The sequence below is a fragment of the Porites lutea genome, chromosome 5 (assembly GCF_958299795.1).
Source record: "Porites lutea chromosome 5, jaPorLute2.1, whole genome shotgun sequence".
NCBI classification, from domain to species: domain Eukaryota; kingdom Metazoa; phylum Cnidaria; class Anthozoa; order Scleractinia; family Poritidae; genus Porites; species Porites lutea.
The window spans coordinates 15634770-15662269 of record NC_133205.1 but is presented as its reverse complement, the minus strand read 5'-3'; the positions used below and the strand labels follow the sequence as shown (position 1 = coordinate 15662269).

Sequence of the window (27500 nt, the reverse complement as noted above, 5' to 3'; positions counted from 1 at the left end):
CCCCTTAGTTTCTTGCCTTCAAAACCTTCATTTCTCCATGATCACTTTACCACCCAACATTCGAGTTTTTTAGCAATTTCTACAACAGATAAGCCAGTAAATCGAAGTATACAGGCTTATGCTCTCACGCAGCTGAACGTTTTTGCGTTAAGGCAGTTTATCCTTTGTGATATTCACAAAAAAACAAGGAAGGAGTTCGAGCAATTCAGGCTATGAAATACAAAAAATATGTGGCTGGAAAATATACTATCGCACGCGCACCTATGGCGCGGAAGTACACAAATCGAATATTCGAGTTAAAAGATGGCACAACAAGTATGAAAACAGTGAATTATATTGAAAGACACAACTTTGGTTGAAATGATTTCCTTACCAAGTCCAATCGTACTGAAATACAGACTTATAAAGTAGTGGAACGAACTTTTGGGACACCCTGTAGTTTAACTTGTTATCATGCCGGGTATTAGTAGTGCAGCAAAATGAAAAATAAAAATAAAAAACGAAATGCCAGCACACATCGAAGAGGTCATTAAAACTAATATTTTTATGGTCACAATTTCTACTCTATAGACAAAAAAAACACTCACCGTCTTGTGCCAGATCCAACAGAGACAGTAATTTGGCTTTCTTTTTCTTTACTGGTTTCTGTTGCGTGTGTTGAGAGCTTGGCTTCCAAACTTCGGTCGGAACGTCTTCAAAATAATAAGCAAAGCATATTTACAAGTCGCAAAAATTGTAAAGAAAAATAATGATGCAACTTTCACTGTCGAAAAAAGTTTAACACTGTCCAACAAATATACTTCCCAAGCATTGTATCGAACTTTAAAAACAACAAAAATGAACTTTGAAAACTGTTAGGCTAAAAAGTTTTCAAAAACCCCACAATAAAATCCGTTTTAATTTTATATCGAGCCGTTTTCTTACCTAATTGAAACACATCCAGTCAGTCAGTTATTCAAGTTGGGTAAAGCAGGGAATGGCATCATTTTACGAAGATGTCTCCAAACAGATGTAAGTAGGCAGGCTCATTATTACTGTTTAGTTTACCTGCACTGTCCAGCTTAACTTCTTTCTAGTTTTCCTCCGTCACACCCGTTCCCCACGGCTCATGCCAAATATCAGTCTAAACTGATTTTCTACAGGGTGGTTTCTTTATGCCCCTCCATTGCTGAAGTTACCACCAAATGTATGTACTTGTAATTTTGTGTTAACACAACGTTGCGCTAGTGGTCACAATTTTACGCCAGATGGGTGAATTTATTTGCAAAAGTTTTAAATGACCGAGTATAAATCGCTTCTTAACCAAAACCTCTGGAAATATAGCGAACTACAAGCCAAATCGGCAAATAAACAATTACCTGATTTAGTCAAACACAGGATACCACAGCCATGCCCAGGACCCGGAGTCTTTGCTTTAGGCCTTTGAAAAGGGGAGTTAAAGGGAGCATGGCCACTTGGTACACGTTTCAGGAAACGAGTGCGACGAAAGTAGGCCATTCATATATAACAAGAATAAAAGTGGTCATAGAATGGATCCTTGTGGAACACCACAAGTCACAAGTAAGGAAATCGAGTTATGACCATTAACACATACAAACTGCTCTCTTTGGGTTAAAAAAGACTTAAACCAATCACATACAACACCTCTTATTCCATACTGGTGAAGCTTAGTTCGTAGAATTGTATGGTTAACAGTATCAAAAGCTTTTTTCAAATCTATAAATACGCCACAGCCAAATACATTCAGTGATAGAAATAAGTGCAAGAGTTGTCGAACTTTTGTCCCTGAAACCAAATTGAAGTGGGTAATGTATTTTTAATTCCTCCAGATAACTATAGAGGCGTTGATACACAGCTTTTATTTTTCCTAAAGAATCTTGCGAAGTAACCCTCTGTAGGACGCTAATAAATAGGGTCGGAAGAGAAAAAAAACTCGTACCTGGATCAGTTGATTTCTCCTTTGCTTTGTTTTCCTCAAACTCATCTGATTCTTTCATTTCATCCTTGACCTCGGTTAAAGTTCTGTAACCACTGTCGTTGAGTGAGGTAGGTGACTCACTTTGTCTCTTTTCTCTCTTTTTCTTTTTTCTCTTCTTCTCTTTTTTCTCTTCTGTGGGCCAAAATTGATTGACTCAATGTTACGTCACAATAGCTAAACACGTATTAAAGTTCTATGCTTTTAATGAAAACACTAAAGAACAGTAACTGTGCTGCAAGGAGAGAGTCGGTTAAAGGTCATGTAGTGCGGATGTTAATATACAGTAGAAGCTGTCGTAAGCAGCCACTAGAAGTGTAAGGGTTAGATGGTCAGTTATGGGAGTTTGCACAGCTACAAATCAATACTGGGAGTACAAATGTTAGTGTTTGGCTGGTCACAAGCATAAAATTCAAATGGTCTTTTCAAGTGTAACCGTGTGTGTGGAAAATTTCATTTCAGGGGCCCGCTTACGGGAGCTTAAAAAAACATGTTTAGGTTTACAGTTCACCGTTTAATCAAAAGTCGCACGTGTTAATCAAGTTGCTATATGCCATTTCGTTTGTTGTTTTAGTACTGTTTAATATAACTAACGGCTTCAACGTCATTGAAATAATATTCTTATATTTCCGACTACAGCTATTTTATGAGTAGACCACTACCAAGCTGCAGAGAGAACGCTCCCTGTTTCCCTTTAGACTGCAAAAACGCCTGCATTTTTAGGAACGCGCGCGCGAGGCGTAAAACGAAAGTCTAGAATGAGGCTGTTTTGCAGTGTTTAGCTTGATTTGTACCTGCAATCCTACAATTGTTAGGGCGCATTCCTGAATACTGGCAAATCAACGCTTGCATGAATTTGTTTAATTGCATGCCCTAAAAGAAAGGAATCTTACATACATAAATACATACTTACATATATACGTACTTCATTGAGACTCCCTTCAACAGGGCTTTTCAGTCACAATGTTAATTATTACATAATGCTGGTAATTAAGAAAAGAAAAGAAAACTTATTTACAGTAGTTCAATTACCTGGTTTGCTCGATCTTTCTTTCGTCCCCTTCTTTATCTCTTTGATTGTCCCAAAGTCAACCGATTCCTCCATCTTCCACTTTTCCTCTGGCACACCTCTGAGGCCACTTTCTTTCTGAGGTGAAGGCGAATCATATTTCCTTATCTTTTTTTTCTTTTTCCTCTTTTTCTCATTTTCCGTTCTGTAAAGTTCCGGTCTTTCTACCACCTGACTTTGTTTATCCTTCTTTTCGTTTACGTGAGAGTCCCTATCACTTTTCTTTTGCTTTGCTTCACTCAAAAGATCTTTACTTTTACTTTTCCTGCTCTTTTTCGCTACCTCTTCATTGCACACATGGTTTCTTGGATTTTCTGGAAATTGAGAGTTGTCTTCATTCTTTTCTTCCACGCCATTGTCCACGATTTCTACGTCAGTTGAGTCCTTATCACTTTCCTTTTCCTTTGCTTCAGTAAAAAAATCTTTATTTTTCCTTTTCCTACTCTTTTTCGCTCCCTTTTCATTGCACGTGTGGTTTACTCTATTTTCTAGAAATTGAGAGTTGTCTTCATTTCTTTCTGTCACTCCATCGTCTGCGAATTCTTCATCACTTGAGTTTCTATCACTTTCCTTTTGTTCTGTTTCATTCAAACAATCTTTATTTTTACTTTTCTTGCGCTTTTTCACTCCCTCTTCATTGCATGTATAGTTTCCTGAGTTTTTTTGGAAATTGAAAGTTGTCTTCATTCGCTGCTGTTCTCTTTGGTGCGTGAGTTTTTTAGGTTCCTGTTTGGCAACAATAGTTTTACCATCAGTTTCTCTAATTCCATTTACTTCCATGTCACTTCCTTTATCACACCCCTGTTCTATGATCTTTCCATTCCCTTCGACTCTGTTTTCAAGATCACCTTCAGATTCCGATACATCCTTCTCTGTGATAGTGCTTTGTCCTTTCTCCAGACCTGTCTCCCCGTTTAAAGCGCTTACATTTGCCTTACTTTCATTTGTCTTAACAAAACTCTGGCTTCGTCCAACACCAGTGTTTTCGTTTTCCGATTGGCTGCTATCTCCTGATTGGACCGCAGATTTGTCAGCCTTCATACAATGACGCCTTATTGCCTTCGCATGACCAGTCTCCTCGTCGGCTTTTTGTTCAGTTCTTTCTCTCATCCACACGATGTGTTTGCCTTCCTTAAAGGGTGCTAATTGCAGCGGCAACTCCCGTGCTTTGCTATCGTCTCCTATAAATGAGAAACATATAATATATGCTACAAGTGAGAAAAATTGAATTTTTTATCTCCAAAAACTTAGCTGAGTGACTGAGAAACGCCATTTCATAACTAGTCACTGTCGAGTTAGTAAGTCTAAAGTCTAAGTCCAGTATGCTTTCTACTTCGTCGTTGTTTTGTGCCAATTTTTCCGCGGTTGGTTATGCATATATTGTTTGCCTTTGCGACGCATCGACATGTATGCTTGGCAGCTGGGAGCACACTTTAGAGACACAGGTGATGTGTGATTTTGTGGGTATGTCCAAACAAACCTTCAACACTGTCATGTCATTGTCATGTCACGTTTCCAGCTATTTCTAACCGATACTAGGGACCTTTAGATTCTAATACTAGACGAGATTTTCTCAATGCTAAGTAGTGCACGCGCGTTAACCATCGTCATTTTGGTGGGACAACGTGATCGCCGTCGTCATTCAACTACGGGTTTTAGCGAGAATGTCGTAGTGGCGGAAGCAAGTTAGTAAATGTTTTATTCTTTTGCGCTTTGGAGAGGGCTTAACCTCCTTCATTAAAAATAACCGTGCTCACTCTTCTGGTGAAAAAAACTGCAATGAAGCTTTCCGGCGTGTCGGTTTTTTTGAGAATACAGTCGAACCTCTCGGTTTTAGCTACTGAACACTGAAAAGTGTAAGTGGAGTCATAAAAGTGACGTCATCGTAGTGACCTCTTTAATACGGACACCTCTCTAATAAGGACACTTCGCTCTGTCCTTTTGGTGTCCGTATTAGAGAGGTTCGACTGTACACGAAACAACTTTAAGTTGAAACTCGTCTTCATCCTAGGATCTCAAGGTCTATACTTTTAAGGGCAAAACAACCGTCTCTGCTCTGTTAAATCCTGTCAATTCCTTGTTCAATGGGATATACCACGCTCTTTGTTTTCTTTTTTAAGATAAAACGCAACTTGACATCAATTGATTTCCAAAACTAATGGTACAGTTGTGTTATTTAAGACCATATTTAGGAATTGAAACTCTTTCCTGTCGTCTACAGCTACGGATGGCACGGTTGGACATGGATTGAAACTTGAAAAAGTTCGGCCAACTTTTCCAAGTTTTAATACTATTAATATACCTGCAAAAGTCACCAAAAAACTTATTAAGGTTAGTGCTCTCTGATTAAATTTGTTTGATATCTTCTTCATAATTCTACAGGAGCATGTTTGTATGGGTAAAGGAACTAAGTAATGACGTGAGAACAGAATTGACCCAAAACAGCAAAATCGTCGTGACAATTAGCCCCTTTAATGTCTTGCAAACTTAATTCTGCTACATAATATCAGCCAGGCCCTAGTTGTTCAAACGCTGGATAGCGCTATCCACTGGATAAATCTCTATCCAGCAGGTCCCGGTTGTTCAAAAGTCGGATAGCGCTATCCACCGGATAAATCGCTATCCAGCGGATAAGTATTACGAAAACCAACTGCGTTATCCTTTGGATAGTAATTTATCCAGTGGATAGCGCTATCCACCTTTCGAACAACTGGGGCTAGATAAGTATTAGGGAAATCAATTGCGCCATCCACTGGATAGAGATTTGTCAAATGGATAGCGCTATCCATCTTTCGAACAACAGGGCCCTGGCTGCTCAATTAATTTTAAAAAGTACTTACCTTCCTCCTTGTCTGTTTCACTTTCTGTCTGTATATTGTCATCAAAAGAGCTTCTGGAATCCTTTCGTTTTGAAGACGACACGTCCTGCTTCTGACATATCGACCCATCTTTGTTATTAACACAAGATTTACCAACATAAGTATTGCTTCTCTCCATCAAAACCTCTCTGTCTTTTTCTGAAGCTCTGTCTTTTTTAAAGGAACTAAGGTTGAATTGTTTGGATTTTTCATTTTCACCGCTCGATCGATCTACAGATTCCACTGCGGTTTTACTACTGCCTCTGTAATTATGCATATGATCTCTGTTTGATCTGCTACTCTCCCCGCGGCTTGCTCTGACCATGGCAGAAACGTCCGTTTTTTGCTGTTTTGTAGGTACTCGCTCACCAGAGTTAACATCTGCCAACTGTTCCGTATGCCGTTTTGATTTTCCTTTACTAGTTCCTTGTCCATCAAAGGAGTTCATGGCCCTCTTAGTGCTGCTACCTTTACCGGAGATATTATCGTTTATTGTTTCGTCGTCCTCTCCGTCACTTCCACTCGAAATTTCATTCGAATCAGTTTTTTGTCCCTGTTCTAATATAATACCGTGCAATTGTTCAGTATTGTCGGAATGTTTTGTTATTTCTTTTCGTCTTTCCAGTTCACGTAAGGACTCCGTGTGTTTTTTAATATTACTATTTCTCATTGCCTTGTCATTAGGTTTGGAACCACTACTGGTAGTTGCATCAGAATCAAACTCCTTCTCTTTGAAAAATACAGCAGAGTCAATACATTGCAACACTTTTGTATTGTTGGAATGTTTTGTTGTTTCTATTCGTCTTTCCAGTCCATGCAAGGACTCCGTGTGTCTTTTTTTATTGCTATTTTGCGTCTTGTCATTTTTCTTGGAACCACTAATGGCATTTTCCTCGGAATCAGGTTCTTTCTCCTCGACGAAAACAGCAGCATCAATCCCCTCCAACATTTCCGTATTGTTAAAGTGCTTTGTTGTTTCTCTTTGTCTTTTCAGTCTATGTAAGAATTCCATGTCTCTTTTGTTACTTTTCCTATTCTTCATTTGGCCATTTTTCTTAGTATTTGCAATAGCACTTTCCCCAGAATCAGATATTTGCCCTTCTACAGATACAACAGGGCCAACGATTTGGAACTGATCGGGAATGCTGGACTGCAAAATATTTTCCCCTGTTTTGTCATTTTTTCTGGAGCTTGCACTGGTAGTTGCGTTAGAATTCGAAATTTCCTCTTGTTCAGGTACAACACAACCAACATCTTGCAACTGCTCTGTTTTGCGGGAGTGCAAACTATTTCTCGTTTGCAACCGTTTCGAACTGTTGGATTGCAAAATATTCTTCCTCGTTTTGTCATTTTTCCTGGAGCTTACACTTGCAGTTGCCTTAGAATCCGAATCCTCCTCGTGTACCGATACAACAGTGTCACTTTGCAACTGTTCCGTACTGCTGGACCGCAATTTTCTCCTCGATCTTCCAACAGCATTTGCTTCAAGATCCGAAATTTGCTCTTGTTCAGATACGACGGAGTCAACGTGTTGCAGCCGTTCCGTATTGCTGGAGTGCAAACTGTTTATTGGAGTTTTGCCATTTTTCCTGGAGCTCGCACAAGCAGTTGCCTCAGCATCCGAAATTTGCTCTTTTTCAAGTACATCAGAGACAACACTTTGTAACTGCTCCGTATTACTAGAGTGCAAATTATTTTTCCTTGTATCGTCGTTTTTCCTGGACTTTATCGTTGCAGTTGCCTCAGAATCAGATATTTCCTCTTGTTGAGATACAACGGAGTCACTATCTTCCACACGTTCCTTATTGTTAAGGTGGAAATTAGTTCTCGCTATTTTGCCTTTTTGACTGGAGCTTGCCATAACTGTTGCCTCAGAACTAGATATTTCAACTTTTTCAGATACAACGGCGACACTGTCTTGCAACCGTTTCTCATTGCTGTTGTGCAAACTATTTATTGTGCTTCTGTCACCTTTCCCTAGGCATTCTCTGGAAGTTGCCTTAGAATCATATTGTTGCTCTTGCGCAGATACATTAGAGTCAACATCTTGCACCTGTTCCGTAAAATTAGAATGCCCGAATTCTCCTTTTCGACTGCCCGGTAGACCTACGGAATCTACGGTGTTTTGCCCAGTATTTCTGCGATCAGCAATATCGTCAACGCTTAAGTTACTATCCACTGGGTCAATAGATTCGGTCTCTTTCTGGTTTTTAGTTACAGGAGATTCCTCACCTTGTCGTTCTTTTCTTTTACTGGATTGTTTTGACCCTTTGTTTCCACTGACAACTCGATCAACCGAGTCAGTGGTACTTTGCCCAATGCTCAGGTTATTATTAAGATGATCTTCCGACGGTTCACTCTTTTTGTCAAGGTCTTCAGTGAACGTTTCAACGGATTCAGATTCTCGTTCTTGTATGTCTAAGATAGAGTCAATATCCTGCAACGGTTCCAAACTGATAGAATGCTTTGATTCTTTTCTTCTACTCACTAATCGATCCGCCGACACCACTGGCCCTTTCCTGCTATTTCTATTACACAAATCATCCTCCGTGGAAATGCCATTTTTCCCAGAACCGTCACTCGAACTTTGAGATTTACTTTGTTGCCCTTGTTTACGTCCACCAGTTATATTGTCTTTCACCAGTTCCGAATTTTCCTGATGTTTTAGAGAACATTTTTGCCTTTTTCCCGCAATATTCATCGTCTCTTTGTCTTTGGAGACACCTTTCTCTACTCTGTAACGTTTCCCATCTGCGGAGAACACATCACTTTCGCAGACGGTGGAGTCCCACCCACTATCTCCGACATTTCGGTCTTCCTCCAATTCACAGCAGTTCTTTTCTGTACCTGGCCTTTTTTTCACTTCTGTGTTACTACCATCGCCATTCAGAAAGAAATCACTTTGGTTTTCCAGCAACTGAGCAGCTTCTTGTTTAGAAGACGGCAGCTGATCTTCCCTTGATTGTTGCCCCCTTTTAGGGTTTAACCCTTCTTTCGTGGCCCCTCTACCCTCATCAATATCTCTTTCGTCATGACGCAATCGATCCACGTGAATCGGAATATTGTTCAGGTTTGCTGGCGGCTCTGCATTGTCTCTCATTTCGCAGCGCGAATTTTTCAGCGACTGAAGCTCTTTTGTTATAGATGTGCCTCCGTGCAGAGCCTTACCTTGATTTACGGATCCAGTGTCCACATTTTCCATTTGAGGCATTCGTTTCCTTTTCTTTGATATTGCTTTCACACTCCCCTTCTCCCGTTTAGGTGCGACCCACTTTGCATCACTATCTGTTGCATCGTTTTTCGAAGAGCTCAAATTTTCTTCATCGTTTTCTAAGAGACTGTAACAATCACGCTTTGATTTTGACAATGGAACCCCACTCCTTTTGCTTTTTAAATCCTCAGTTCCTTCCCGGTCAACCAAACTATGAACCACAAGTCTGTCACTGGGGCCTTCTTGCGAAGAGAGCATCTGTGGACGTAAGTCTGCTGTAGGTCTAACTGGTTTAGGAGAAGGGGTTTTAGTTTGTGTTGCAGGAGATCGAGTTGTCGGTGGATTATCAATGGTCTGGTTTTCGTCTGTTGCCCCTCCTTCATCTTTCCCCTGAATTTCTGAACGATCAATCTCTGCCTCCATCGTTTTTGCTTTTTTTAACTCGGCACTTATTTCTAAAGGGCCCGGATTGTAGGTTCTGCCGAACGTTTTATCGCCTTCTTCATCAAAACAAGAGGCACTGTGTTCATTGAGAAGAATCCCTTGAAATGGTATAAGCTTTAGCTCTCCGTTCTGTTTACGAACAGGCAGTTTTTGTACCTTGACCAGGCATTGCTTAGTCATGCCAGCAAACCTCGGTCCGGCAGGAGACACTGGAGGCCTTCCACTTGTCAAACGATTTACGTTAATCTGTCGCAGTGTGGACTGAATCATCGAACGCTCGTTCACGCCTTCGTCTGTTTTCTCTTCTGATCGGTCTTGAAGTGGCGATCCTTCAGATAAACTTGTTCCGTTGATCATTCTTCTGTCACTGCTAACACTGTCAGCGCTTCCTCGCTCACTACCTTCATTGCAGTAAGTATCACAGTTATCGTCGCTTCTTGCTACCCTCTTTGAAGCCTCTCTACTTCGGTCTCTAGCAGTTGCTCTGGTACTGATGACACGTTTTGACGGAGCTGTAATACCAACAGAAACAACGAATATTAAAGTACATGAAGCTGTCACGAGATCTACCGAAATTCAGACAACCGCTTACAACATTAATAGTAGGAATAAATAATAGAGCAAAAACAGTGTTCAAAAGAAGGCACAATGGACAAACCTGGTGAAGATTGAAACGGATTGCGATGGTGACTTTTGAAGAATGGTTAGCCTAACAATTTTTCAAAGTTCATTTTTGGACATATTGGTTGAGATCAGTTGGATGTCACATGAAGCGGAATACAATGAAGGTCAAAAGCGCTGGGAAGTAAAACAAGCGAGCTCCCCCACCCCCCCCCCCCCCCCCCTCCAACCCATAAGAATGCTAAAATTTTGAACGGAATCGGTGGAAATACAGTCATTTTCTGGGCGCAACATGGCTGGAGAATAGGAGAATGAAGGAATGAATCCAAAGACGATAAAAAAATGTCCTTAGAGCAAAGGTGCCGGGACCTTCAAGTGATAATTATCAGTAAAACGGGCGACTTTCCACCACAAACAATATTGAATTTTAAATAAAATGGGTGGAAATAAAGTCCTTTTATGGGCGCAACATTGATGGAGGGAGGAATGGGGAGATGAAGGAATGAACCTAAAGCCGATCAAGAAACTGTACAGTGTACGTAATAATTGCTTGGAAGGGTTCCTCTGGACACGGTGTCCCAACGCCAGCGTTTTCTTTTGAGGAAAAATTCCAGCTAAATAACAACCATTCTCACCTTCGCGGCCAGGTTCAGTCTGACATGTTTCTGTTGCTTTTGAGTTGATACCAGTTGAGATATCGTGTGTACTAAGCCAATCTGCCACCTTTGATGTTGATTTATGTATTTCTTCTTTTCTTCTCTGACTGCGACGTTCTGGCGACCTTAAAGGCGATAGAACTATGGCACCGGTGTTTGAGTGTCCTCGCTGTCCCAGACTTTTTTTTGTAGAGTCATCATCACGCTTACTCTCACATTGCAGTTCTCGCATGTCGTCCAAAAAAATTCTTATAAACGCATCTTCTGACTCCTGAACAGCATCTTTCTGATATGTTTTTTCTCCAGTCTGTGACCGTTCAGGATTTCCCTGATTCAATTCAGTAGTCCTTTCGATCTGGTTCGTTTGACCCTTTTCTCTTGGTTTATCAAGAGTCCCTCCACTGCTCGTTTTGATCCGTGACATCTGTTCTTTTGCTTGTAAACGTCTAGGTTTGTTTGGGGTCGATAGAGGACTAACTCGAATCTGAACGTTTTTCCCTATTCCCAGTGGAAGTCTTCGATTGTGTTGACCATGTTGCTTATTGATGGATTTCTCTTTTCTACCTGCAGTATAATAGAACAAAGAATGATCTAAAAAGACAAGCCTCTCAACTGAACTAGCCGGCGAAGACAGCGAATCTCTCCTCGCTCTTCGTCGCTAGGGACATTTCGCCTCGACCGTCCGTGGGAGAGACAGCTGGCTTTGCAAACAACGGTGTACTATGTATGCTGGTAAGAGTTAACGCTATTATATGGCTGGTTCGCGAGCGGGAAAGATGAAGGGAATCTAGTGTTCTGATTGGCTACCCGAGTGGGCAAGATGAACCTACTTCGCCCTCTCGGGAATTCCCGCTTTGCTCCCGCAAGTAAAAAGTTCTCTTAGTCATAGATTCTTTATCAAACAGGCTAGTTCACTCAAGATGGCTGGATATTGACCTCCTCTTAGGGCATTTGTACATGAACATGTATTGACGCCAAATTCGTCTCGGCCCATTAAAACACAACTTGGCCAATATCAAGCCACCTTGACCTCATGCTCGGTCACTAAGACATAATAATTCATGTTACATTTACGACAAATGTTCTGAACAGCGCAGTTTTCTTTCAGAACTTCCCTAAGTTTTATAAGCACTTCGCCAGCTGAGAGAGTTTTAACACCCTCAAATTGAGCATCCAAAAGAGGTGAATGTTAAAGTTTTAATACATTTACTTTCATAGCACATGTATGGATTTTGCATATGCTGGTCCTTTCCTCAAAATGCAACCATGTACAATGCAAATGAGTCAAGATTACCTCCAGTTAAATTTACTGTCCTTTGGTTTGGGAATATTTTATGGCCATAGATGGTAAAACAAACAAAATAAAATTCGAACTTATGATAAAATGACCACAACATAATAAACAGTCACATCTCTTCAAAATGTTAACCTTAAGGACAGAGTTACATGTACACACTGTTCATGTAAGTGGGCGTTGTACAGAGGTTATTAATTTTTTATTTTAATTAATGTATCTAGCGAAATGAAAAAATACTGTCAGCTCTGGAAAGCTGACTATTGGCAGAGGTTTAGCTATATACATAATTTATAAAACAAACCATTCATAAGTTCTTGAACCTTTTTACTTACATTTAGGGGTGGTGTTGGGTTTGTCGTTGATCCTTCTATTCATATCCCCACAGGAATTTTCTGCCACTGAAGACTTGTGTTGTAGATTATTTTTTGTCTGCTTTTGTGCACTGCGTAGCACTGGTCCCTCATAATCACTCAAATCAACATTATCAAAAACTATTTGATCCACATTGTCAGACAGAGAACTTGAATCAGACTCACTATAAGAATCTTCACCATTAGAATCTTCACTGTGATGGTTTGATTTTAATAAATTACTTCCTTTCCTGCTTTTGTCTCCACACTTGCCATCACTTTTATCTGCACAGCTTTGTTTTGTTAAAAGAGTTTCTTTCACTTTCTTGGATTTATCTCTATTTGAGGCTGTTAAGCTTTCCCTTCCATGACAGGTTGCACCACTGTCATCTTGTCTTCTGCAAGAAACACTAAAGGAGAGTTTTCTTTTTATCCCATCGACTGCTACCTCATTGTATTCATTATCAACATCAGACTGGTCATCACAAGATTGGACGCCCTCTTCATTATTTGCAGACAAGATCATGCTTTCCTTTTCATGTCTTATGTCAGAATCCACATGCTCTCTATGACTGCAATTTAAGATGCCTTTGTCAGTTCCACTCTCGTCATCAGCAACAGCATTGCTTTCATCGCCAAGATAGTTATCGCTCTCTCTCTGCCTCAGATTTACATATAACTTATTGCAAGAACTTCCACATAGTCTGTTAATACCTCTCACAGTTGATCTTGTCTGTCTGTGGCTGACACCACAAATACCTTCACTAAAGCTCTTGCCTTTTGAGTTTTTCCCATTACCATAAGAATTATGTCCTAAATTTGAATCTGATTCAGATACAGTTGTAGCAATAGCAATAGTGTTGTGCAATCTCTTGTCTGATTTCTCTTTCCTCTTCCTCTTTGGCTTGTGAAGCCCCTCTTCAGTTGCTCTTACATGTGGCTGCTTTCTCTTTCTCTTACTTGATGCATTACACTCTGCAGAGAAATGATAATCATGTGAGAAAAAAATCAATGATTTTTACCAATTTGTTCACTCCTTTGGAAATAAGCTCTTGAATCGATCCATGGGGGATCTCTTCAGAGAAGAGTTTTTGGACTCAGTCATCTTCTTAAATATAGAAGATAATTTAATTTAAGTTATGATACATGTATGTGCAGTTCCATGTTGTCACTTAATGTTCTATGTATACTGTGAGCAGCATAGTGCATGCAGCAAACACAGAAATACATGTACATCATGTAAGACCATGCAACTAGATGTCACTTACAAGGAGGTTTAAAACAAAAGAAAACCATAAAACTGTCCGCCCCAAAAAGTGGTCATGATCGCTAACAGCAGGTGGTTGTTGATGAGAGGTTCCAACTGTTAGTCTTTGAGCGGGAAACGTTTGGGGTTTCATGATAAGTGGTTGCTTATGGGAGGTGATCATGTACAAGAGGTTGTCACACATGGAGGTTTGACTGTATCAATTATTTGTACTAGTAGAATTTCAAGATAATAGAGAGAATGTTTAAAGAAAACAACAATGATCAAATTGTACAATGAGGCCAAGATTTCCCTTAACTTGTTTTTCAGTATACAGTGTATCTGGCGTGCACAAAAGTAAGTAGTTTGGGGTCAGTTTCATACATACCTGTAAGTTTTTATCTATACAAATTTAGTTCTCATGGGCCCTTGCCAGCCTAACAGTTACATGGTACAAAAACACCTAGGTGAAAAGCAAATAATGCAGTGGGATCTCGGAAAAAGAAAATAAACTTAGGTAAAAGTAAATGATGAAATCATGTTGTTATTCTTGCCCCACTGCATCTTACATATACACGTACTGTATGCTCTCCAGCAAGGTGTTTTTGTCCCACGTGATTTTTAGCAAAAATTAATGTAGCTGCAAAGGTTTCATTTAAAAAATTGTCATTTTGATTCTGATGTTTACTATCTGCTAGAAATGGATTTCAAATCTTTTATATGTTGAAGTAAAACCTACAGAAGATTTATTAACACCCTGATGATTTGCATACAACTTAACTTAAATTAAGCTTTTAAAGGATTGCACAAACAAAATTAATCTACTTGTTACAAGTTCATCAATACACAGGGGCTTCTAATCAAACAAGTCTACAAGACAACGATTGTCAGAGGCTAAAGGAGACAATAAAGTTGGATATATTGCTAAATAATACATGTTCATGAAATTCATCCTGTGATCTACAGTACTACAATGTACATGTAATTCTACATTGTATTGAATAACAAAATGAATGAAAGTAACATTTGTTGAGCTTGTAAATAATCCAGTGCATATTAAACGTACCAAATGCACATGCACTCAAATGCCCTTGAGGTCAGAACAAAATGCAGAAACATGTATTGTGGCAACATGTTAAATCAAAAATTACTTTGTGCACACTGGATAATTTTTTTTTAAAATAAAATGATTGTACTTGTCTCTTCAACAGAATTTTACTCACCACAACAAGTTCCACAAAATCAAATTAGATTGAATTTAATTCAGTGTAGCAGAGACAAAGATTTTCACAAAAATTATCCAGTGCACAAGAAACAATTTGTCACTGCAACATGTCGTGCAACTTTTTAGCCGACCTGTAAACAAGAAGTAACTTGTCGCAGTGGCATGTTACCTAGTGTGTTCCAGTTTTAAATGTACTGTATTCAAATATACAGCCTGAAGACTATAAATGTATCATACATTGTGCATGACAACACATAGCTATCACATTGTTAACATTATTATTTGGGGTTAAAAAAGAAAAGCCTTTGAAAAAATTGTAGCAGGTGTTGTTTAAAAGCCAGAAAGAGATAAAACTGAGGAAAAAAGTGCTCTTGGTGAATTGGCATATACATATTGATAACTTAAGTCGACTGTCCTATGTATTTCAATCTATGAAGTCTTACATGAAGACTATGTATTTTTATACTACTACATGAGAAATTTCTGCAATTTGATTGGCTTAGAGCAGTGGTATTTCAGCTTAATTTGAAATACCTACATGTGAAAATTACAAAACTTTTGCGGTTAGCAGTATAAACAAATAATAGCATGATTTATACGTGATATTTGGCATAAATGCCACTCGTGATATTTCAAAATTGTCTCAAATTTCACTCGCCTAAAGGCTCGTGAAATTACGTATAACAATTTTGAAATATCACTCGTGGTATTTATGCCAAATATCACCACTAATCACGCTATTACCTATACTAATCAGTATGTATAATAAAATGAGGTCCTCTTAGGAGGGTTACATTTGTCCCTAGTTTGAATTTTAAAACCTGTCATTTCACGTATTGAAGAGGAAGCCATGTGGCTGGCGGTATTTCACTATTGTATTTGTGCTTTTCTCTGCCGCTGTTCGTGTTGAAGTTTTAACCCATTTTTTTGTCATTTGTCGCCATTTTTGCCATCCTATGTCGCTGTTTCAAGGCCATGTCACTTGCCAGAATTTTACCCTGAGAGGGCTTCATACAATGTATACATTACACATTAAATTAAATTTAGGGCCAAGTTGTTCAAAGCTGGGTTAAGATAACCCAGGGTTAGTGCGAGATTTGAATTTGGACATGAAAGCTTTAAAATCAGTTCAGTTTTAATTCTTTATGTCTACAGGTTAATTATTGGAAGCTTTAGAAATAACAGAGAAAATTATCCGAGAAAAAGCTTATGGACAAAAGAAAAGAAGCCCGGGTTAAATTTAACCCCAGGTTAAATGCTTATTGGCCTTCAATAACTGGGCCCAAGTTGATATATTTTAACCTGGGTTGATTTTCAATTTCCTTCGTCTCCTCACCTTAATTATTCGTGAATAAGGACTAGGAGACAATGGAAATGAGAATAAACCTACAGCCGTAGCTTAAAAAATTTTGATCTTAATTTAATTTTGACCTGTAGCATGCACGGATCTACATGTAAGCACGTCTGAGGTTGAGTCGTTTGTGTGGCTGTGGGTGTGCTTCATTACTAGTTATCTTAGTTCTGTTCCCTAGAGAACACTACTAGCAATAGCACTCTCTACATTTGCCCCCACCTTAGATATGACGTTTACATGTATTTTGCGGTAAGTCTTCTATTGTTCAATAAGAAATCTCTTTTTTCTATGCTCTTAGGTTATTACATTTTAAAACTTCAAGAAAATTGTTATAGTGATTAGCGTTAAGCACTGAACATACAGCTGTAGTGATTTACGGTTAAGTAGCTATGAGGGGAAGGTGGTTCTGGAGGATGGAATCTAATGCTGACTGGTCAATGATGTATTTCCAGAATTTCTCAATACCATCATGGTGCTTGCTGAACCAGAATTACCCAAGAACATCTTCTGCGCAAGCTGAAAAATTAACCAGGACCACCTTGTATACCTAGTTTCTTCAAATAGAGAAGATTCTGCATATTACCAATACAACAACAACAAAAACAATACTTCTGGTCTCTACACAGGGGAATTTAGGGTGCCTCCCACAAATTATGAATTGTAAGTATTTTTCAGGCCAGTGGCACTATATAATACAGCTGTACAGTTACTGGTACACAGCATTTTGAATTTAATTGAGCTCTATAACACAAAGTTTAAAATATAAATAATTTACCTGAAGAATAAGCCATAATTCTGTGTTCGTTTTTAAGAAGGTTTCCCACTTTATATCTCTCCGGAAGTCTTGCTCCTTGTTTAGTTTCTAATACTGTGACTTGTCCTTTCCTGGAGAGCACAAAATTTGATGTATAATTATCAAATACTTATCCACAAAGAAGCTAGGAACTTTTGGAATTAACATAAGCTGTTCATCTGTGTTAGAGTAGAGTCCATTTTATCCTTGAAATTTCATAAAAGGCTGTAATTGTAAATTCTAATGTGATGGTTAAGACAATGGGTCACCCATCAACAAACAGTAATAACACTAGTTCGCTAATCTATTCATGTTGTCCTTCAGCAGCATAATTAAAAATATATAAAACTGTTCCAGTGAGGCCTTAAACTACTGCTTGATGATGCCATTGATCGGTGAAAGCTTGGATTTTAGTTTTTACTTTTGAAACAGCAGTTTAAGGCCTCACTAGAACAGTTTTATATAATTATTTTTACACTATTTTGTGTTACTCTTTACAAGCCATTTAAGTTTCCTATCTGAGTACGAAGGACTAGTGTACATCTTCTCAATTACTACTACAATAATAATAGCATCAGCAGTATCATTACTGCATATTTTCAGACAACTGCTCAGGGCTATCATTAAGAGGAGGGACCAGGCGTTTCCCCTCGCTACTAAGAACATGGCCCCCAGCTACTTTCATAGGAAAGTAGAAGAAAAATAGAACCAAAAGAAATCCCTAGCTGTTTGACTTCTTGCCTACTTGTTGTATTTACCCAGCAACTTGAAATATTAGTGACAGCCCTGACTTCTACAACTGTATTTGTTTGTTTGTTTTTGTGCTTTTTGTATGGACAGCCACACCATCAGAACTACATTTTTTATGTTAAAAAATAAATAATATTTCAAGTAACTGCTTTTCTAGTTAGGAACAGCTTGTCAAAACTCTTTTTTGTGTTTTTATTTTGATGGTTTCATTTGCATGCAGTGATGATAGCATCCTTCTTGTTTCCACAAGCACATCCGTACAGCTTTAAAAAATCAATGGCTTTTAAAACCTTCGAGAATGGGAAAATCATTCACTTGTACCACCGGTTAAAATCGAAAACTGCCTTAGCATGCAACAAAATGTGTAATTTGACGGGGATCACTTTCACTACAAGCTCAGGTTTTTACTTTCATCAAATTCCAAAAAGAAATAAAACAAAAGGTTAAGAAGGGAAACCGTCAACAACAAATCGAACTCACTCTCCAAACTCCTCGCGTGCAACTTTTTCAATTTCGTCACACAGGTCGCGGATTGTCCCTGAGTGGGATATCATTACCTGTGGACAAAAAGCAGATTTATGAGCCGACCGATGTCCAACGATGGTGGATACAATCCAGGTGTAGAAATAAGGACTATCTACCCACCATAAAAAGATCTTTCTTGTTAAGCAACACTTCCAACACTTTCTCCCCCGCGTCCGCCATTATGGAATTTTGAAAAGTGCATTTGCGAACGGGTAGGTACCGCTGACACATTGCGGTATAAACTCGACCCCAGTCCCAATCAAATGTCCTTTGCTCCAAATAATTTTGTGGGTCTTTGAAGATTTGTTATATTTGTTGGACAAGAGGCTGTGTCACTCCGAGTTATGGGCCCGATCCTGTTTCCATTTTTTAACAAAACCAATTTTCTCACACATTCGCTTATAATCATTCTACTCTTGCCAAATCAAGGTTAAAATAAAATGAATAAGTGAAATAATCGATTCAGTCTTAAAATGAGGCAATAAGCAACAGCAGGTTAAGATAAAATGAGAGGCCTGCATTAAATGAACGCCGAACCAACACAGGGCTTGGCGTGACAGTGTCAGGAAATTTAAACCAAATCAATTGTGGAATTACACGTCTTCGTCGCGCCTTACAGCAGGTCGAAAATTCATTAATGAAAGTCAAAAACATTCGTGGAAAGGGTTGCAAAACCACGCCCAGTTAGAGTCTTCTAAAATTTAAGATGGCTGTAATCGTTTTACAGTCAATGTTTATCGGTTAAATTGCTAAAAATTGAGGAAAGTAGCAAGTTTCAGTATGGGATAAAGATATAACTTGAAAAACTCAGTACAAACCACAGTAACAGCCCTCTAATGCTGAATCTCTTGTAGACCTCGGGGATCAGTATAAAATGGGTTGAATTAGGAATAGAAAATAGACGGCGGTGGGTTACTGATCTCAAAGGAGAAGAAATGAAAACGCAATTTTGTGGCATGAGTTGTGATCCTTTCGGCTAGCACCTAGGATCGATCAAATTAGTGGGACTGACCAGTAGGAACGCTCCTCTGGGAACAAAAATGCTGGAGAGGTCGATCGGCAAAATGGTAACATAAAAATTGGCATGGAAAGGTAGCCCTCCTCAGAAAGGGAGGGGGGACGTCTGTACACAGGCTAATGGAAAGGTAGAAACTGAGCTGTCCGTGTATGGCTGCTACTGCAGGGGTAATATGGCTGTGCGTATGCGTGAGGTACTGGTCAGGCCGTGGGTTGGTGTACGTGTCTCATTTGCTCTTAAAGCTTCTTCAGTTTGCCTTATAACTAGAATACATTTTGTAACAATATGTGTTATATTTTCACCTTTTGAGTTTGGTTCAAGCCCAGAGGGATCATCTTATTTTTTGATGGGCCTTATAAACGCTGGATTTAAAAACAACAGTTTTAACAGGTTATAATGTTGCCATAGTAACAAGTTATGTCATAAAATGTTCTTTACTTACTTACCAGTAATTTGTGTCGTTCGTGGAGAAATAACTTTACTGCTCCAACAACAACTGATTGAATAAAGAGTGGTAACATTGATGGATCAAAGATTATGTGCTGGGCAGTGTCAGAAGGAAAGTGCCAGAAGAAAACGATGTCAGCCACTTAGGGGATCACGAGGATATTCCTGAGTTTGGTATTCTGTGCTAAAGTAATTGCTCTTGCTTTTACCTATGCATGAAATGCTTCTGTAGAGTCAAAACTAAGATATCAAAAAAATTTCACAAGGGAGAACTAACCATATTATTTTTCGTGATTTTTGTAGGCATAACATACTGTATGTAAACGTTAACTTGAAAACGCTGACCTAATTTTTTTCAAGTTTTAATCTATGTCCATCTTAGCCATCAGTAGCAACAGACGACAGAAAAAACTGTAAATTCCTGAATATAGTGGAAAATACCAAAACTGGGCAATTGTTCATTGGAATTTGATTGTTTCTACTAAACATTTTAGCTTTTTAAAACTAATAGCAAATATAGCGTGACGCAGATGAGCTGGAGCTGCAGATTTCGTGTCGGCAGCCCAGCCTATGCTAAATAATAACCTGTTAAATTGATGGTTTGAAAAGCCTTTAGTGGCAACTACTTCTGTGATGACACAAACACTATTAAGGGACTTATTTGTTCCAAAGTTGCGACCGAAATAGTCGAAAGACGAGAACAAAAAGTAACTGAAAAACGTGTAGGCATGCATTTTAATCTTTCGTCTTTCGCTTAATTTGATTTCAGCCGTGCTCCACAAATAAAAAGAGCGTCACTGGTCAATTAGGAATGATAGACATTAATATCAGCAGATTCTCTCCACTGACTCTGCAGGAAATTCAGAAACATGAAACTTTTAAAGAACAAAATGAGAAATAAACATCTTTTTTTTTCAGTTATATTTTTGTTCAAATTATTTTCAAGGACTCTGTAAAACTCTGCACTTGATTGGCTGACTTTAAAGTATTTAAAAAAGAAATGAACGAGTCGATGATTTTCATGGCCTCTGAGAACAATGAATACACGCTTACGCCGGCCACCGTCAATGGCAAACCTGCTGAGAAATGCCCTCAAATGAGTTTTGCAGTCCGTGAAAACTACAAAGACATCACTTTGACACGCAATTCCAATAAACCTTTATGCCAGTCCGTTCAATCACCGCCGCCTTAAATCACAATTAATATTTACAAAACATCTAACTAATCAACTCGAGAGCCCTTCAGAGCTTTTGAAGCGTTCTCTTGTTTAAGGTTAGAAAATCATTCCATATCGCTTCAGTAAAGAAACTAATTTGATCTCACTTCCATGTCAATGAAATAAAAGGTACATCTCAGCTTTTTTTTTTCAAAGGGACTGTTAAAGCGATTTAGTCAGTTCGTTGCTGGTGATTTCCGCAGTTCTAGCTGTCAATAGCGCTCATACAGAGGTTGTCAGGTAGTCACTTGTTTCGCGGCTCATTGAGAAGACAGCAAAGATGGGCAGGCACCCACCAGGGATCCTTTTATCCATCTTGGTTGGGAAGCAAGTACACCAGGATACTAACAAGATTGGCGACTGGAGAGAGAGACCGATACTCGTCAGTGAAGTATACTGTCCATTAATGCTTCTTAATACCCTGAAATAAAGGTAATTCAATGAGGAAACAAGGAATGGAGACAACTGAAAACTTATCCAAGCAATGCGCACTTCCTGAGGTCATGTCTCACGCGAGACTTTTTCTCCTATTGGTCCGTTCATCGTAACCTATTATCGGATTTCACCTTATGTCAAATAATTAATCAATCAATCCGACGGTATATATTCTGGCATCATCTTTCCCATTGTTACATACTTGTACCCGACACGACAGAGCGAACGAGTATCCTTCCTTCATGTGCAGCATTATGCGGTGGATTTTATGGCTGATGAATCTGCTTGCTCTCTCACGAAGTGAATCATTTTGCTGGGATGCTTTGTCAAGTTGTCAACGTGACTTTCCATGCGCTATAAAGCTTAGTGGACTTTTCACACGACAATGTAAAAAGGCGTTAGGTTTCAGGTATGATCCCAGATATGGGCCATTTCCCGAGATCACTGGTTCGATGGAGCCCAAATGTCCGTCGAAGTGTGTACAGACCATCAAAAATCTTACTTCTTCACCGAAAGGGAAGGCCGTGGAATCGTGCCTTTGTAAACCCGGAGACGGGGTTTGCTTGACTATAATAGCACGCCTGAAACGGTGCGTTAACGGTAGCGACAAAAACGACACGATTTTCAGTTGCACTGCAGCAAGAAAACGATGCAACAAGGACAAAAACTGCAAGAAGAATCAATATAACTTTCTTAGGCGGTGTAGCGACTTGATTTCTGGCGTCGAATGTAGTCAAGATTGTAAAGAAAGCCAAAAAGAATTACTGGGGTCGAAGCTAGGGAGTGCGCTTCTTGAATGCGACTGTGATGGTCGCGAGGAACGCTACTGTCGAAGTATTCGCTCAAATTATGAAAACCTCTGTAAACCGAAGACCAGAAAGACTCGTGATCCTGATTTTCCTACGGTGCCGCAGCTCTTCTATTATGTCAATAGTAGCCCCAATTCACAGTTTGGACTTCCGATGTGGATTTTGAATGCAGTAATCTTGGCACATGTATTCGCCTTGTACCATTGATAACTGTTTGTTTATCTTCTGACTGACATATGTCGTTACTTAGGATCACACTTGGTCGAAAGGGCCTTTCGTGAGTGTAACTTATTCGTGTGTTTTATAAGTGCTGTAAATATGTAAATTTCCCAGTTTTCATCCATTCATTCAGAAGGGTTCTTTTCCACGCGCCGAGCGTAGGATTCTCTACCAGAGCCGCCTGCGAACGGCCCGACAAAAGGATTGTACAATGCTGTATAAAGAAATGTTGTTAATTTAGTTTAATCAACTCAATTAAACGTGTATACAACAGTTCGTTAATTTCTTTATTTCATTTCGTCACTTTCGCTGTTTGACCGTTCCGAACAATACAAAAATCCCTTAAGTCGAAGCCCTCTGTGAGATGTAGTGGGATTAGTGAAGCGATTTTGACTTCACCGAATCTTTCCAACAGCGTAGAAATCTGAAGGAAACAGCATCGATTGAAATTGGCCTACGCGGTTGAATTTCAGTATTGAATTTTTACCCCACTAATAGTTACCGAAAGTTATTACTTCTTTCTCCAGATCTGCAAGCAATGAAGTAGTGCTTCATTGAATGCTTGAAATAGCAGCATTGTTTTTAATAGTCTTGAGGTCGACTAAGCTATTATCTTTCATAGTGGGGTCATTCTATATATTGGCATTTATATCAGCTAATCGAGCCATAGAGTCTTTTATACACTGGATTAGCACTCGATAATACCATGAGACATTTTCTCTTGTCCATTAACCTTCCCTTTTGCTTTGTTATTTGAGAGAAAGCGGGGGACTGTAAAAATCTGGTTACATTGTTTATGATGATCTGCTCTAGAATAACGCAAATCCTTCATTCTAAATTTAAAGTCAAAACAAGAAAAACAGTAAATAACAATAAATAAAACGTTAATCCTCGAAAAGTGGCACCACAGCCACCTCTGTTTGATTTGCATTAAAATCCGGAGACTCTGAATCCCGGCTTTGAATATACAATATGGCGGCCATGTTTTCTGCCTCCTCGTAGTTTCCTGTAGGATGTTTACATTGGTTTGTCTTCTTAAATGTTTCTTTATTTCCAAGAAACATAATAGCTCATAATACTCCAGTCTCTACTACCCTGACAAAGGCACCCTACATGAGACCCTATAAAAAGATCTAAAAATTGATAAAAAGTACACAGTGGTACTAATTTTGAGATGGTACAATGTAAAAGATTGAGGTCATTTTGAAAAGCGACTGAGTGTTTGTTATGACCAAGTCATTGGTACTATAAAGTTTGTTCAAATGTTTCTTTTTTTATTGAGCTTAGAGCAGATATATTGTCCAAGTGTTGATAATGACTCTTGATAATTTCCCTGATTTTACACGATGACCAATCAATCGTGTAAGACCGTAACTTCAATAGCGCGATATGTGTACTCAAAACACTGACTGATTTGTATGTGGGTCCGCCCCGGCCCATGCCACATAAGAATACGAAAAGACATGAAAAGGACTTCACCCTGTAGACGTCGTTACCTAAAAAATAAACAATCTAAGCTCACAGCAAGTGAAATTGTTTACTTCTTTGATCATTCTGTCTCAAGTAAAATCAGTGAAAAATTCACCTGAAACTAAAATGTTAGATAAGTTCATTTTCTTGCTCCTCTAGGCTTTTTTGACCATTGCGGCCTGCAGAGCGTTGCCGATTGGATTTACGTACTAGAGGTCATCCAAAAAAGCGATTTTAGTGAAAATAGTCTCATGATTGTGTTGGTGAGTTTCTTCAATTTGTTGTCAGAAAGGGGTGCACAGGGCTCTCCTTAACTTAAAGCTTCAGTTCAGTTAATAGTATATCCAGTCCCCAAAGAATCCTTGGGAGTCAATGATAAAATTTGGAACGTATATCCCAAAAGTCGGCTTCTGCTGATATGAAGCCAAAATGCGTTAAAACTTTCATTGTTTTTTAAAAAAAGTTCGATTGACCGGAACCTCACCATTCAAGCTCACTCATTCTCTCTCAATGATTGTTTCCTCGTCACGATTAAGCTTTGTTATAGAAAGCATCTTATAGTTTCGAGTTTCGTCCAATGTATCCAGCGTCTGGACGCAGGCACAAAAGCCTTTTGGCACAGAAATGGTTCGAAAGTTTGGCAAATAATCATAGCGTCCTGGGGAAGAATATACGTCAAGTTTGTTTATTTGAGTAGCGGCCATTAAAATAAAGATTTCGCGCTATCTTGAAGATCGCTTACCACTAAAGTACAGCGTACAAAAACCACAAGACAGTCATTTCCTGTAAAGATTCAATTACATCCCATTTTCAAGGTCAATCTAATTTGGTGAAAGTCGTTCTCTTATCATCATGCCGCGAAATGAATGACCCCACTGAAAAGTTGCCGTCAACTCGGTATTGGAAATCACACGAGCCTGACTGTTACAATTTAATCAATTTTAATGTTACAGAGAAGAACAAGCGTACAAAATTCAGGGGTGACTTCAGTATATCTTCTTTTCCAGGATTATTGCTGTTTACTTCCGTTTTGAATGATAACCCCAACATCAAATTGTCATCACGCTCTTTTCATTACAAATACTCGCGCAAGTATCACAAACTGTACCCCCAGGGCGTTTGATTTTCTACATAGCGTCTTAGCCCCGAATCAGACCTCATCTTTCTACATAGCATTCCTTTCTATAACATCTCATCGCATTATAAATCAAGGTGTTTAGCAAGCTCAGATCCTTGAACTGCGAGTAAAAACTAGATGATGTTTTTCTTGGCCACTTTGCGTGATAATCAAAGAAAAGACATGGATAACAACACCCGAGAGCTTAGCCAGAACTATATTATTCAGCTTGGCATCTGACAACTTCATTACAAGACATTCTGCTGCTTATATTACTGGGCGAGAGGTACGGAGCTACGCTAGAATTTTCTCCAATAGACATAAAAAATTATAAGCCTGATTAGAAAAAAGATTCTAGACAGAGGGCGCCCTAAATGTTTAGTTTAAATTCTGTATTTGTTTGTTGGGTTTTGAAAATTCCAAAACAGAAACAAGCCAACTTATTGTTGTTTGATCTTTTGGGTATACTTGTTGAGAGATAGTTTAAATTATATTCACGTCTTACAAAGTTACAAATCGCAAAGTCGAAGAAATATTTATTTTGGCAATTTTTCAGTCATCGATGAAAAATATATTTTTTTCTTCGTCGTAAAAAGAATTAGCTTTCAATCGCGTGATTCCTCACATAATACGAACGATTGTATTAGTGTATTTAAAACTCATTTAAAACACTTACAGGTCAGATTTGACACTTTCCTGACGCACCCAAAACACGGCGGTTATAGAGCAAAGGTTCGAAAAGATAGATTACAAAACCAATTATGTAGTTATCCTCTCCCCTCCGTTGTTGTTTTTTCGCGGAAAAAAACTCCTGCTTTCAGACTAAAAATGTTTACAACAGATATGATCTCCGTGCTTGTATAAAACAAGAATAAAACGCTTAAAAATTGATTAAAAAAACTTTTTGATTTTTGTTGAAGTAAACAGAAATTAAGGAAATTGAGACTGTTTTGATCAGTAATCAAAGGGTTATTTCAAACCAATTCAAAACAATATAAAAAGTCATATGTTTCATGTGACTATTGGGCTCAATATTAAAGATGGTTTATTTCCATATTTTGGACCCGCAGTAATGCTACTTGACATTATTTCCCTCGGCTGGGATAGTGATGAAAAGGCTGTTGAGTAGTTAATGTCTTTTTTCCGAAATTAACTTTCTAGAAGTCATTATTTTTCTAATTCTGTTACTTTGCTGACAGTTCAGTTCAGCGAGTAACATTGTCTTAATTTTTACGGTAGACATTTACATATTCATAGCTTTGTGAAGCCGGGAAAGTATTTTTGGCGAGATCAGCTAAAAAAAGAAAGAAAATTGAATGACTACAGATCTGATTTATCGATTACCAACTGAAACGCCGGAAAAAAAGAAGAGTGTTCCTGTTCTAAACCTGTTGATTTTCTGTAGTAGTTTTGAGCTGACTGCCATAAGAACAGTCAGTGTGGATGTAAGATCCCACAATTTTGGAAAATATGAAGAAATACAGCAACGAAACTGGTTGGCGAGAACGCCAAGGTTACTACGGCAAAATCCCGGCTCTTCTTAAAATTACTCGCCTTGAAATGACAAACTTTATTTAATAGAAAGAAATACGTAACATATCTGATCAGTTCGTACAGTGGTGAAATATTTCTTTTGCTAAGGGTATTTCATTTAAACACTCTCAACTGGAATATGACTGACGATCGAGTTCTTTTCTTAGATAATCTATTCAGACATCACACATGCAAGAAAACGGGCCTTAAACACTTGCAGAACCTCTTTTGATGAAAATACAGCCGAATACTAATTATACATTGCCAGCAATGTGAAAACTGTGTTTAATTTATTTCGTTTTCCTATGTGTATGGGACAATTTTTTTATATGCACGATGAATCTTAAGGATTTCATACTCCTATTTCTTTGTAATTTTTTTAATGCATTATTTTATATTCTCAGTGAAAATGCTCAACGGAATGGACAGAGAGACTACGATTCTTACGGATAATTACTGGTAGCATGTTTCTCTGCCAGTTTGAAGGCAATTTGCTCGAAAAAACTACAATATTTCGTCGTAGTCATGAAATCGTCGGTAGCAAACGTGTCGTTGCCTTTCTTGCAAACGGGCGGTCAAAAACGTTTCCGGCCAATGGGATTTAAGCTGGATCAAACACGAGAGTCAACTGTGGGGATTTGCACGAAAAACAGTGTCCAGTGTAACATTGCACATCGACAAGATTTAGGAAATAAAACTCGTGTAGTCTCTAAATTTAGAACAAGACAATTAGACATTTAGGTGTGTTTGAATAAATCTACATTAATACCTCATTACAATACTCTTCTCGAATTTACATTTTTGAAAATTGTTTTACCTACTCTTTCAAATTTCACTCGTGTCGATTTTCAAATACAATACG

The 27500-nt window shown here is 38.6% G+C and overlaps 2 protein-coding genes and 1 long non-coding RNA gene across 3 annotated transcripts in view; 1 reads left to right on the top strand and 2 right to left on the bottom strand.

The window, feature by feature from the left end:
* The window catches only part of LOC140937976 (uncharacterized), an 18667-nt gene extending 1783 nt beyond the window's left edge, over positions 1-16884 (bottom strand). The window contains exons 1-7 of the mRNA XM_073387531.1: positions 16854-16884; positions 12464-13456; positions 10814-11398; positions 5885-10069; positions 3008-4225; positions 1940-2110; positions 588-692 (exon numbers count right to left, since the gene is read on the bottom strand). Of these exons, the coding sequence (XP_073243632.1) occupies positions 588-692; positions 1940-2110; positions 3008-4225; positions 5885-10069; positions 10814-11398; positions 12464-13456; positions 16854-16884 (7288 nt within the window). The remainder of the gene's footprint in view (positions 1-587; positions 693-1939; positions 2111-3007; positions 4226-5884; positions 10070-10813; positions 11399-12463; positions 13457-16853) is intronic.
* Positions 16885-17081: 197 nt separating this feature from the next.
* On the bottom strand, positions 17082-18557 carry LOC140938914 (uncharacterized). Its single transcript, XR_012165580.1, has 3 exons — positions 18495-18557; positions 18330-18406; positions 17082-17191 (listed from the first exon to the last, which is right to left on the bottom strand). It is a non-coding gene; the product is annotated as an uncharacterized lncRNA (long non-coding RNA).
* Positions 18558-21677: 3120 nt separating this feature from the next.
* LOC140938810 (growth arrest-specific protein 1-like) lies at positions 21678-22794 on the top strand. The gene has a single exon (XM_073388338.1). The coding sequence runs from the start codon at positions 21733-21735 to the stop codon at positions 22504-22506; it is 774 nt and encodes a 257-aa protein (XP_073244439.1). The 5' UTR covers positions 21678-21732; the 3' UTR covers positions 22507-22794.
* The last annotated feature ends 4706 nt before the right edge of the window (positions 22795-27500 follow it).